The following is a 13,707-nucleotide window of genomic DNA, read 5'->3' on the forward strand; positions in this document are numbered from 1 at the left end:
CTTTGCAGCTAAAGGAAGACCCTTCAAAGCATCAAATACTTTGAATTACTGTCAAGGTCAAGTGGGAGAAGGACAGATCACCACTGAACCCAACATATTTCTCCTTCACTTGCTGCATCCCCAACCTCTTGCGGCACTCGATGTAGGCTACTCCTGACAATCCCAATGCATCTTGTTCTCATTCAGGCAATAGAAGCATTGTTAAACACATTCTGAGATCTTGTTCAGACCTCAAGGCCACACACTAGTCTGATCTCAGGGTACCATCCGTTGCATTAGGAATGGATGCTTGACTTACCAGTTTCTAATGTTAACATTGTTACCTGTGCCGGGCGTCCTGGTGGTGCACTTCACTATTACGCCTACAAGGAGCTGGTCCACTCACAGGTCAGAGCTCATGGCTCCTGTCAATAAGGAACGACCAGATTCTGTCAAAGAATGACCACCTCTTGCTGAAAATGAACGATTGGCACCTGTAGGCTTCTTCCTTTTTTCCTGCCCATTTCTTCGGGCAGTAAAGGAGATTTTTGCGCAACCATATACTGAGTGCCAGGCTCATAAGCCAGTTGTTACCATGTCTTTCTTTGTTCCCGACCGAGTCATGTAGGGTCATGTTGCAATGTTACCGCTGACCTCTATAAGTTCCAATTCCACCCTGTTCCCAAAGTAGTTCTAAACTGAAAACGTGCATTAGATCTGCCTTCCCACTCTGAAGGAACTCTGTCGCAGCTAGTTGCATTTTTGAAAGTGTTGGGGTGATTGGGCAAATATTTCGACCCATTTCAGGCAGCGGTAGAAACCAGGAATACCCCTAGGCGCAACCCCAAAGCTCCCAATCATGACTTGTTGCAAATCATGTTTATAACTGGCTATGGTTGAGCGCTTTGAAGTTGAGGCTCCAGGCATTGCGAGTTTTTCACACTGCCTGTCAGTGGCCCAAAAAAAACCAACAATTATACATTTAAAGAAAAGTACTTAACTATTCCTCTCTAGGTCATGCAGTCTGTAGCTCCAAGGCAGCGAGGGGGGCTTCAAAGCCAACTCCCCTAATTAATCCAGACTGTGCTCTCCTGCTGCTAACCACCATGAGAGAAGCACCAGGATTGGTTGGAGCAGGTTGGCTCAGCGCTCCTACAGGCACTGGCTGCCTGAGCCTGCTCTCCACACAGCTGTCTAAGACAACACAGCTGTCTAAGACCGCTCGGGTTGGAGAATTTTAAGGTGTGCAGGTCAGGCTGGCTTTCGCAAGGCAGCCAGCCAAAGTGACACATGCACTTTAAACAGAAGAGCGCACCACTCCTCCCCTGCAGCCAGTCCGCAGCAATGCCTCTGCCCTAACTCCTGGCTCGGGATGGCCGCACTGAACAATAAAATGATACGAAAATAATTTTATCACCATTTTATTTTTCATGTATGCTGCGCCGGCAGCAGGGTGGGGCAGCGCTCCTCCGTCCTAAAGGAGGAACCACCGCTTAAGGACCTTGTGCAAACAATGAGGGTGTGAGTAGTTAGAACGTCTGCTACAGTTGCATTTGGAAAAAACAGAGACTAACTAATTTACCCAGTGCTTTTCAAACTTGGCAAATTGATGACCGATGTCGCCCTGAAAATGTTAAATCACCTTGACTGTGTTTTGACTTGGTCAGTGTAATTGTATTGCATAAATATCCCCATTTTTATTTTGGAGCAGCTAGTGCCAGAGAGTGTTACTTTGTACGCCTGGTGGCCACAAGATGGCTGCCACTTGTTTTCTTTCCATTGTGTGAACCTGACCTTCTCTTCAAGTGGCCTTGCTTTATTTACAGCCAGTATTGGTTTCTTTGTGTGGGTGTTTGACATTCCTGCATCAGTGTATAGAAAGCAATCTGTTGTTGGGTCGAATCACGGCAGGAAGTAACCCTTGACTGTTTGTATGAAGAGTTTATAGGGCGTACTGTCGTTGGTCTGCAGCCAGAGAGTATGTGTTATTTTTTTTTAATCATTTCATTTCAATTGCTGATAATATTTTTTGCCGTTCAGGCCTCTTACGTCGAAATTGTGGATTGTAAAACTCCACTGTGTTCCCACCAATATCCATGCTAGGCGCCAAAGACCACCAGATAACAATGAGCACGTCACCCTACCCTGATAAGTTGACAGAGTCCAAATATGTCGGAAAAAATGTGAAAAGGTGTCGAAATATTTTAAGATTAATGTGAAGAGTGAGGTAACATCCTAGGCGGAAGCCTGTGAAACTTGTGGAAACAATTGTGAAAATCATGTTGGTGTTTGCTGAATTTATGTTCAATTTTCCTGAATGTTTAGAAAGTAAGTGATAGAAGCATGTAGGATCTCTACGGTGCCCCCTCATCAGTCAAGTCTGAAACTCCGCTCTGTTACCAATCGATTTAATGACTGCCTCAGTCCCTGCCTGAAGTGTTGCAGATCTGTGTCAATGGGTGCCACAGCCACCCAACCTTGGCCCAAGTTATTCCTCATTCCTTTCTGATCTCCAACACGCCTTTTCTCTTCCTAAAATCTTTTGTTAATTCCAGAATTTTAACCATCTCCAGAAAAGTTGTAAAGTTAGAAATCTGTTCTTTCCACAGAAAAATCTGTGGCACTTCTTTGGGCTGTTCCTACTGATTTCACTCCAATGGCACGCTCTCCAGGAAGCCTGTACCGTGAAATGCTTCGTTTTCCCAAAATGATCACTATCGACAGCCCTGACGAAATAGCTTCTTGCGCCCAGCACTGAAAAAGTTGATTTCAAATGTGGTAGCGTTTTTCAGATGTAGTTAAGAATTGGATTGTTTGGGCTTTTAGTGGTGCCCTTTCCGGCCATGCAACTTTTAACTTCCTCTGTGTTCAACTAAGGGCACTTGAGAGGTATTTTATTACTTTTATTGGGTATTTTATCAAAAGTTATTGGCAGTTGTGGTTGCCCTTCTGACTCTCTCTTCTCCATATGCATTAGATGTCTTCATTGCAGTAAATTTTTTCTTGATGAGCCCTTTAATCTTGTATTGACAAGTTTGTAAAAAATAAGTACAAGTGCCCAGAATTTGTCTTGGCATGCCTCCTTCATTGCCGCTGGTCTGCCGAACACCAAGATGCCCATTCTTCATTTAAGCGTACTGCGCCTATCTTTTGTGTATTCTTTTTCATCTCTGCTTTCTCCTTTTGTCTCCATTTTCCTATCCTCCTCTTTCTACCTTTATCAATTGCTGTGGATCAAAGTCTGATGATAGATCGTAAGTCCCGGTCTCCAAAAATGTGTCCCCACCAGAGCAAATAAAGCATAGATGATTGGCTAGTAGCAAGCATGAGCATTTTCAGTTCAGTGTGTTTTTGCTACTCTTGCTTTTTAGGTTTCATGGTAGCCTGACCATTCGACTTTACCTAAATTATACGCGTAATATAATTATATTGAAATGACTTGAACAAACGTGACACAGCATACAAATGGTACAAAAAGACATAGTAATGGTAAAACAGAAAACTAAACACAGAAAACAAGAAATTAGTATACAGCAATTGGCATGGCGGATCTGTAAACAATCTCCTCTATGTTTAGATCCCTTCACAGTAGGCATCATGGTGAAGCAATACATCCAAGAGCACTACGTCTAGTAGTTGGTGCACATACCATGATCAGATGCAGGTAAAGCCCAATCTAAACTGAAATTGTCTTGAAATATACGGGATACGGCATGGGTTTCTAATTATACAGCCATTGTTCGCCTCCCTATTTTGTGAGCTTTAGTAATTCAAAATATGTCCTAAAATCAAGCGTCTACCATGGGGTGTGATAGTGAGAGTGACTGAGGAGAGCTTCAAGGGGGTTTATAGCTGGAAAAGTAGTTGCCCAACGTTCTCTATAACGGTCTGGGCTGTGGTCTCCAGGGCGAGTGTTGAAGTGCAATGTCTGCTTCTCTTAGGTGTGAAATCCAGTTCAGCCAAGCCTTAAAAGGAGGTGGCGGAAGTGTCTTTTTAACTTTTTTTAGCACAGACTTACAAGCCACAGTCAGTAGGATATCTATTAATAGACTATTTTTAGGCAAACCAATCCGTGGGTCTAGAAATCCATGAATACGAGAGATTAAGTGACGCTTTGGTTGAACTCCAATAGAGTCTGCATTAAGTCATAGACCCTATCTCAGAAGAGGGAGACAGCATTGCAATAGAGATGATTTACAATTCTAAGGCAGACTTGTCCATTAACACAATTAGCACAGCCCCAAATGGAAGCAGAGCTGTCGTTGGACAGGGTAATGTAGCATTTCAACTATTTATTCAGGAGAAAATGGACTAGGTGGATCAGGCAGGTCTTTGAAGCATCAGTTGGTATTTCTGCTTTGAAACCCTTAAGTTCACCCAAGTGACTGCACCTCATGACTCTCCCTATTAAAAGCCTTTCAAACTCCATAAACTCCATCAGTAATTAAGAGGACATCATACCATCATAAGTCCATTTCTGGTGAATATCTCAAGTCACTGGTTAAGATCCAGTCCATGCCTCCATCTCACAAGTAATTTTCCTGGACATCCTCCGGTCCAGACAGCTCCTCCCACTGCTGAAGTAGATCATCGTCAAGCCACAACGACCTTGCTAATTATTGCCAAATTACTTACCCACCAAGTTTGACTTGGTCAGCAGTGGGCAATTTCTAACCTTTAACAAGTGTGAATCAGACCTGTTTGCCACAAATCCGGGTTCAGTCCACAGTACGGCCCATGAAACGATATCCATGTGTGTGGTTGAAGTCCTGACAGTGGTGAACGCTGCATTCTTGACTCCCCTCGACTTGCGCACTACATTGGATATAGTGATCTATGTAGCCTTGATCAACACCTTACTTCATTAATGGGTTTCAAGGACCATATGCTACTGTAGCTCACATCCTGCCCAGCAGCTACAACTCTGTCCCAATTAACACCTCAAGATCAGGGCACATGTCCTCATAGTCTGTGGTGTGCTCCATCATATCTGTAGTCCTGTTTATCCTCTTTACGTGGCACCTTTTGACACACTTCCGACCAGCAAGAACATCAACATCCACCAGTATGAGGGTGATGTAACTTAATTTGAAGATCTTATCTGCTGTCGGCACTGTTAACCTGGAGAACTACCTCATAATAGTTCTAGTGTGGCTGCTAAAGGGCTGTCTGAATCTGAAACCCTGGAAACCTTAGTTTCTCAAGATAACCAATGGCACCAGACAAGCCAAAGTCCAAGAATCCCTCCCAGCAACACGCCTTGTGAAGTTATGCTCCACCCTTACCCTACTCTAGCATTCGGATATCACCAACTCTTGAATTCCATTTCACTACACCTTCAGCTTCACATCCAAATTGCTAAGAGGAACCAGACAGACTGACAGCAGCTTTGATTTCTTTGCAAAACCAAATCATATCCTTCAGATCCGGACTTCAGACGAGTGTGTTCAAGCGCTTGTCTTATCTCATGTCTATACATCGACATAGTGACCATGCAGTCGGGCAGTATCCCTTCTGCCAGCATTGAACAGACCTCACATCTGTGAATCACTTTCCATCCCATTACTGCAAACATTGATGTAAGGAAGAACTTCTTGATACAGATTAACAAATAACTGTGAGTCAACCTAAACAAATCTGTAGATATACATTTTAATTTCAACAGATGATCGAGGCCATTGCACAGACTGTAGGTGCATTTAGGTAGCTGAACATGCTGGTTTCGAATGTGAAGGGCTGAACTTTCTGTTCCTTACACAAGGCAGTGGGGCAGGGTATTGGTTCATTGGGGAGCCTACAGATAAAATGAAGCCTCATGTTTCCAATGTGCTGATGGACCCCTTGTGTCGTCATCCCAAGTGACAGCAGGTGATGTCAGTGTGTTTTACCTTCCAATAATATTGGAACAGAACCCAATGTGAACCATCTGTTGTACCTTGGTAGTGTGAAGTAGGTTTAACCTCTGATGAGTCTGGAGTCTGGACCCTGGTCTGATGGAGGTATGTGTACTTCCTTAAACAGAGGCCTTTTCCTGCTTTGACACATCTACAATTTCTTTCCATGTCACACTACTCGACGTAGTGACCAGAGCCAATTATTAGATAGTGCGATTGGACTTATAAGTTTGTGTCCCATCCGCATGGACATCTCTGCAGGTTTCAAATAGCAATGAGGGTGAATATTTACAATACATTACAGAAACACCTCCTCAAACGGCCGCTGTCAATAAGTGTACACAATTGGGAATGAGAAAAATTACCTCAAATTTACTAACAAGTGAGGGCTGTGGAAGTTGTGTAGGTCACATACTTAAAAACCAAGGCTCACAGTTTTCCGTTTTAACTGATTGTTACAGAAAAATACAGAAAGAAAACCATGTATTTTCCTGTCTGTATGTTTTTACACGTGGAAAATATGAAAAATGGGCCTTTTTAGGGCGAGCTAGAGTTGCGCATGCGGTCTAGCTCGCCAACTATTGTGTTCAGTTCCTGGGAATCTGAGACAGGATTCGGACACGCGCCGATTGCACCTCGTGGGCGCGCACGGCCGGCACATATCCTATCTCAGATTCCCAGGAAGTCAGCCATGCCGCCATGCAGGCGCGCACACACACGCACGCACGCACGCAGGCAGGCAGGCAGGCACACACGCACACACACTGCATACACACACGCTCCCCCCCTTACCTCACCGGGCTCTTTTCTTGTTGCAATCCCTCCTTCTGCCCGGCTCCCGATGGATGGATGGGCGGGCGGGCGGGGGCGATGCGGCCAAGGGCTCCAGTGCTGCTACCGCGGGCGGGCGGGGGCGACGCGGCCAGGGGCTCCAGTGCCGTCCATCGCCTCTTGTACGCCATCAGCAAGCGGAGAAGCGGCCAAGAACACTCTGCGCCTGCGCGGAAGTGCGTGCGCCCGCCTGACGTCACTTAGAGGCTGAACCTCTCTATCTTGTTTGCTCAGGCTGTGGTGAATATCCAAGACTAGAAATATCGCATTGCTATTGATTTAGAGGTTCAATGTTCATAGTATGCCTTACATTTTGTATTGCTGAAAACGTAAAGAGGGTATAGATGCCACATAGCACAACAGTGACTTAGAGACATTATGCTACTTCAATTCAGTTTGCAATGCAATAGGTCTCGCAATTGTGAGAGTTTGAGCAATTGGCATTGTAAATGACAATGCCTTATTTTATGTTTTAAAAACTAACACGTAAATAAAAGGCATTGCCATTTACAATGCCAATAGCTCAAACTCTCACAATTGCGAGACCTATTGCATTGCAAATGCTTGTTTTAGATGATTCCAACTACGGTCAATCATGAATACCAAGTCATGCCAAGCTGTGCATGGTGGGGTTTTACGAAAGATTTTAAAAAATATAAAGGAAGCTTAAATAACTGCAGATGTTCAGTTTTTAAATATATTCTACTTGGCAAATGCTTTCAAAGGACTATTTTGTAATGTAAGTGGCTAAAATCCATCGGGCATTCAAATGCGAGTATACTTTTTTAAATTAAATTCCTGTGGAAATATACTCACTGCAGCTTGGTTTTTACACTAAACACTATGCCCCACTCAGGTATTAGGGTAGTGCAAGCTTCACATCAACTACAAAGCAGGATCTCAGATCTACAGCGAGATGGAGGGAATTTACACAGAGACCATGTTTGTTCATTACGCTGTGCTGCTCATAACAACAATAACATTTTATTTTCATTTATGTAATCGATAAATCATATTTATTTGATTCTCATTAAACTCTGATTACAGAACCATGTTAATGTTCTAAATGCTGGAACCAAAAGGCAGCCGGTGGGAGAAACAGGGCCAGGAGCAGTCAGGAGGTGTCATCCTGACGCGTAGGCGACGAGGTTGGGACGCTGCTGTTCGTCATGTGGCGAGGCAACGGCTCAGGCAGTAGTTACCAGGACAGAACTGTCTGAACCAAACAATGGTGCAAACAGACAAATACAAATAACAGTAAGAAGCAATGGCGCCCTCAACCGTTTGAACAGGTGCAGCACATAAGCTGGGATTGGACAGAGCCTGGTGCATGCACATTCAAAACATGCTCATAGGTTGGCCCCTTGTGAGTGTCTGGAAGATAATTTCTTGCACCATGTTGTACATAGCGTGTCTGCTGTTGAACACGGCTAAAATATAGTGGCGTAGAGGAAAGTGGCATGGAGTGACTTAGAGTGGAGTAGTGTCGTAGAGTGTTGTGGAGCTCCGTGTAGGGGCATGGAGTGGAATAGGGTGTCATAGAGTGGAGTAGTGTGTTGTAAAGTAGAGTGTTGTGGAGGTGTGGGGAGTGCCGTGGCATAGAATGGAGTGTAGTATTGGACTAGAGTGGAGAAGAGTGTTGTGGAGTGAAGGAGTGTGGAGTGTCATGGAGTAGAGAAGGGTGGAGTGTCGTAGAGTGGCCTAGAGTTAAGTGGCATAGAGTGTCATAGAACAGAGTGTTGTGGAGTGAAGAGGTGTGGAGCCGGGGAGTCAAGGAGTAGAGAAGGGTGGCGTGGAGTGACATGGCATACAGTGTCATAGTATTGTGGAGTGGAGTGGACAAGTGTGGAGTCTCTGGCGTAGTGGGGAGTAAAGTGTCAAGGAATGGAGTGTCATATCTGAGTGGAGTAGAGAGGCATCGATTGAGGGAAGTAGAGTGGAATAGAGTGGCGTAACCGTTGTTGGAAGCCACACTTGCCCTCTGAAAGAATCCTATGCTTCCTGTATATTTGTCTTCAGAATACATAGTTTTTTTTTAAACAATTCTAAAAGAAAATCTTTGAATGTGTTGGTATAGGATCGACGTATATAAACTGCATGTAATGATTTATTGCTGTGTGTTATATGAGAGGGATTGGCAGTCTCTCATATGGGCACTTCGCATGCAATGTCCCATTGGTCAGTTTCATATCGGAGTACTTTGGCTATCTCTGGCATTGCCAAGTGACGCACACGGCATATGGTGTCCCATTAGTGTGCCCTCTATCAGAGGGCTTTGGCCATCTATCACATGGAAGGTGGCCCCTTAAATGCATACATATGAGACCATCTCCCATGCAGAGTTACCTACTGCTCAGGGGACGGGACCACTGCAGCCGACCTTTGATAAGAGGCCATCATCACCTATAGAAAACATTGTGTGCATCCTTCCACTGTAACATAACTTAGCACTCAGACGACAACTTCTGAAGTCCATACCTGTAATAGAATACTCCTAGACCCAGAAGAGGCAACCACAGCAGCGTTGATTGGATTATTGGTCTAGACCAAGAGGAGACAACCCCTTCTGCATTCATATTATTATTGTGCTAGACCTAGAGGAGACAACCACAGCAGCTTTCATATGATTATTGTCCTAGAAAAGGAGACAACTACTTCATCATTGATATGATTATTGTCCTTTAAGAGGAGACAACCACTTCATCGTTGATATGATTATTGTGCCAGACCTAAAGAAGACAACCACTGCAGCATTCATGTGATAATTGTCCTAGACCTAGAGGAGACAACCACTTCGTCACTGATAATATTACTATGCTGGACAAGTGTCCTGTTGCTTCAGAGCAGCATGGGAATTCAAATTAGAGGATGACGCTCTCCCAGCCGTGCTGGCCTGGTCCTCATATGAACTTGTAATCTGTGTCACTTCGGGATACCAAAAGAAGGCTCGATTAGCCCATTGGAAATATCAGATCCAAGGCTGCAAGAAGCAGGGTGGCTGCCTTTGTTGTCACGGGGCATGGGGGACATGGTAGACATGCTGAGTGCCCTGACTCCTGTCCTTTCTTTCTTTCCCAGGTGATGCGTTACCAGGTCCTCCTCTCCTTGATGTTATCCAGCCAGACCAAGGACCAGGTGACCGCAGCAGCCATGTCCAAGCTGAGGGAGCACGGCCTGACGGTGGACAGGATCCTGGGTACAGATGATGCCACACTGGGGCACCTTATTTATCCTGTTGGATTCTGGAAGGTAAGCACAGCAGACTGAGTCCAGGAAGACTGCTCTGCATTTCACTGGTGAAAGGGGGGTTAAAGGGGCGCTTGCTCGCCCTGCGCTATTCGAGGGCGGTGCAGGTGTAAATTGAAAGACACTGGCTTCAAACACTTGCAGGCAGTTACTGGAGAATACTTGCCCTTAAATGTGATTTGGCATTTCTGTTTGTGCTTTATATAAAGTCAGTATGCTACCTGAAGGCACCTTACAGAGTTTGAGGGACTGAGCTACACAGACAAGTGAAAAAAAGACCAGAAGTTGGAGAAACTGTGTGATCTTTGTGCATCAGGGGTAAAAGCAAAGAACAGCATTTGTTCTTTTTTTTTTTTTTAGTCCTCATATCACCGTAAGCGTCTGCCATCGTCACATGTAAGACCCTGCTGATCCTAGGCGCCCTGGGTCCATGTTCCTGCATTCGCTTTCGGCCCCACCAGGCCAGCATCTTTGTACGAGGCATGGTGTAATCATTAGACCAAAAATTAGAACAGCAAACTAAGGGCGACCAGATGTTTCTCTCGTTACGTTCCAGTCTTGCCATATTCAAAGCCACTCAAACCCACTTCTCATACGAGGGGGGGGCGAGATCTTTCCATAATATACAGATCTCTCGCGGGCCAACAGGATCAAGCATAGGAGGAGGCCCGTTTGTTGTCCCAATTCAAAAGTGCTGATACCTGGACCCAAACAAAATATAACTAGCTGTAAGTCTAGGGTGATTTCCACCCCAAAGATACCCCTCAATGCCTTCTCTATATTACCCCAGTAGCCCTTCAGCTGAATGCACTCGTAGAACATGTGCAGATCGTCTGCTTCTATCAAGCCACATCTGGGACATCTAGAAGGTGGATTCAGGGCAAAGTTGGCTATTCTTTTGGGGGTAAAGTACAACCTGTTAATGATGTAGAAATGTTTTTTTTAAGAGAAGCAGACTTCACAAATGTATACAGATTTTTAAGAGATAGGAAGTAAAGTTCTGGAGAGCTATTCTCCAATGTAGATGCCCTCCAGACCGTGTGTGATGATGGTAGTTGAGTGTCTTCCCTATCTAGCAAGCTACCATACCATAGCCCTATTTCTTTCTTAATTGGAGCTATATTTTGGAGCTTTGCCTCCACCTCATAGTTTCCCCCTGTATTTTCTTTTTCTGCCTCATACCATGAACATAGTTGTAAAAATTTGAAACGAGAAAAAGTATCCAATTTTTGCTCTCAGGACTTCCCACGGTAAGACCCCATCTGAGGATATTAACTCAGACCACACCAAAATCCCTGTATGTTGATTGGAACGGCCAGGCTGTCCTTCAAGCACTCAGGAAGTCCCGGGGACTCCCAAATTGGAGCAAAATCTGAAAAATATTTTATCCCCCACCTTACCTTAAGACTTTGCCAGGTATTTAGTGCAGATCTAATCACCTTTAAACAAACTTTTTTTTGAAGAACCTGGGGGCCCCAAACTTGTACAAATGCTGTTTTGGACAGCATTTGTTCTTATAAATGACTCTATCTGGCAATATTTAAAAAACGGCAATGAAACGGAATCAAACATGCTGTGAAAGGCGTGCGGTCAGAGCTGACAACTCGGGAGTTTAAGTCTGGGCATTGGTAAATACATTTCTCTTTTTCTTTAGGCACTCCTTGTGAGTGCATGTGTTTTCCTACTTTCTCTTGTGTGTTGCTCTCCACCAATACCCACCCCTTGAGCTCTGTATGTTGCTCCTTCCTGTCCCCACTGGCTCTCTCCCACATGTGCTAGATTTCCTTAAATACCCGTCCACACTCTCTGTATTGCTCCCTCTTCTCCCACCCTGTCTATCGCTTCCCTCTCCTTTGTGTTTTTTAATGTATTTTGAATTCCTCCTGGGTCTTTTTCCCCCCTCACCCCCCAAACACACACATCTTTGTTGCACCCCAACACCTCTATAAACATTTATATTCCGGTGAGCCCAGCTGCTCCTGTTTGATAACTTAGTAGTTACTCTACTTTTACTTTTGATAAAAATATTTCGGCTAAAAACAAAGACCACACTTTATTTGTAAATTGATGTTGGGTTTACTGGGGTTAACTGGGACTGTCTGCGGCAGTGAGGTTGAGTGGTTGATGTATATACCACCCATTAGCCATGTCCTTCTAGGGTGATATGTCTCTATGGTATGTGCAATTCTGCTGTTACGAGGGATCCTGAATTCATGAGCTAGTTCTGCAAATCATGCTCACCTGTGGATGAAGGCAAGATCACCATCAGATAGTGTTTTGCTGTTCCCTATTGTGCTATGTTTGATGGAAGGAGGATTCCATGGCACCCAAAATATTAGAAAAAAACAATTGTTGCTTAGAACTTTCCCTAAATGTTATTGACTGAGGATCTGTGGGGAAAATTATGTTTTGGGGCACTGAGATCAGAAGTGCACCCATTACTTGCCTAAGAACAGAGCTTAATTTGAGCCAGTGGGTTCTGGTGCTCAGCACCGACACTTAATTGCCAGCACCAGCACTTATGACAGTCTTCCACATGGTGGCACCGTTTCTTTTAGTTGAAGATGAGCAAAGCTGTTGTCTATTAATTAAATGTACTTAAAAATGACTAACACCTGCCACCCAGGCCATTCTTTTAGCTCTGGAGGCCTGGAATAGCCTGAATTGTCACACTTGAAGGAGTGTAATGGGTGGTGCAAGCTGCACTGGCTTCCTGTGAGCCCTGGCACTTATTTTTGTTTTTTTATAAGTTACTGCCTGAGAAACTTACAAAAGGTTGGCTGTGATAAGCCATGTTGATGGCCTACTGATCACTAGTCTGTTTTTGTGGGAAGGCACTGCTGTAGCAATATAGAGTTCCCTTAGGTCCTCTACAGTAAGGAGGCGTTGGTTGCTAGTGCCCACGTTCAGCTTGCATATTTTGAACAATCGGCCACCTCCAGCGCCTTCTGTTTTCTCTGCCCCTGGATAAGGGATGAGGGCTGCTGATTGAGGAGTAGTATCACATGCAGAAGTCTGCAATATGTGCTCGGTCTTTGGTCTACAGAAAAAGGTGGCTATCCGCGTTGGCTTCTTTGTACAGCCTGTGGCTGATTTGATTAACCTGTGTGTTTTTGTTTCCTAATGCGTGTGGTTGTAAATACATTTTTTATATTTTACACAGTGTATTTTGGATGTCCTTCACTTTTGGTTGATTGAATATATGCGTTTTAATATGTTTTTGGAATGTGGTTGTGGTTTGCCCCTTTTTTGGGCAGAAGTTTAAATTGGGACTCACTCCTCATGTGGTAATGCTAACCACATAGCTCATAATGGCAGTATCTTTTTTTTTTTACCACATGCAGTTTTACTACAGAGTAATTCTGGGTGTGTTTCTGCATACAAAAATATTGCAAGCATTTTTACATACGTTTTATGCAATTTTATAGATTTGTATTCCCGCATACGATTTATTCATATGCGGAGATGCATGTAATCAAACAGAGCAAAATTAAAAACTGACACAAAAAAATCTATACAGTAATTTCACTCTGACTAACTTGTAACCAGGTTCTCAGTGGTGTGGGAGAGCCCAATGAAATAATAATCTAAGAAAACATCAAAGTGAGCAAATTTCAAATGTTCGGGAATAGGGCAGCGGTCACTCTTCAGTACATGGGTTTCAAGCCGGGCCATCACTTGTCATTGGTTGTTTCGAGTTTCTTTTAAATTCTTTACTTTTGAATTTTAAATCGTGCCCATTTGTCCTTTCTTTTGG

At 44.1% G+C, this 13,707-nt stretch overlaps 1 protein-coding gene across 2 annotated transcripts in view; it reads left to right on the plus strand.

Moving 5' to 3' along the window:
• The window catches only part of NTHL1 (nth like DNA glycosylase 1), a 199,205-nt gene that overhangs the window by 26,427 nt on the left and 159,071 nt on the right, over positions 1-13,707 (plus strand). For both annotated transcript variants that reach the window (XM_078664174.1, XM_078664175.1), the window contains exon 3: positions 9,783-9,953. In XM_078664174.1, the coding sequence (XP_078520300.1) occupies positions 9,783-9,953 (171 nt within the window). The remainder of the gene's footprint in view (positions 1-9,782; positions 9,954-13,707) is intronic.

This window comes from Lissotriton helveticus, chromosome 10, assembly GCF_964261635.1.
Source record: "Lissotriton helveticus chromosome 10, aLisHel1.1, whole genome shotgun sequence".
NCBI lineage: Eukaryota > Metazoa > Chordata > Amphibia > Caudata > Salamandridae > Lissotriton > Lissotriton helveticus.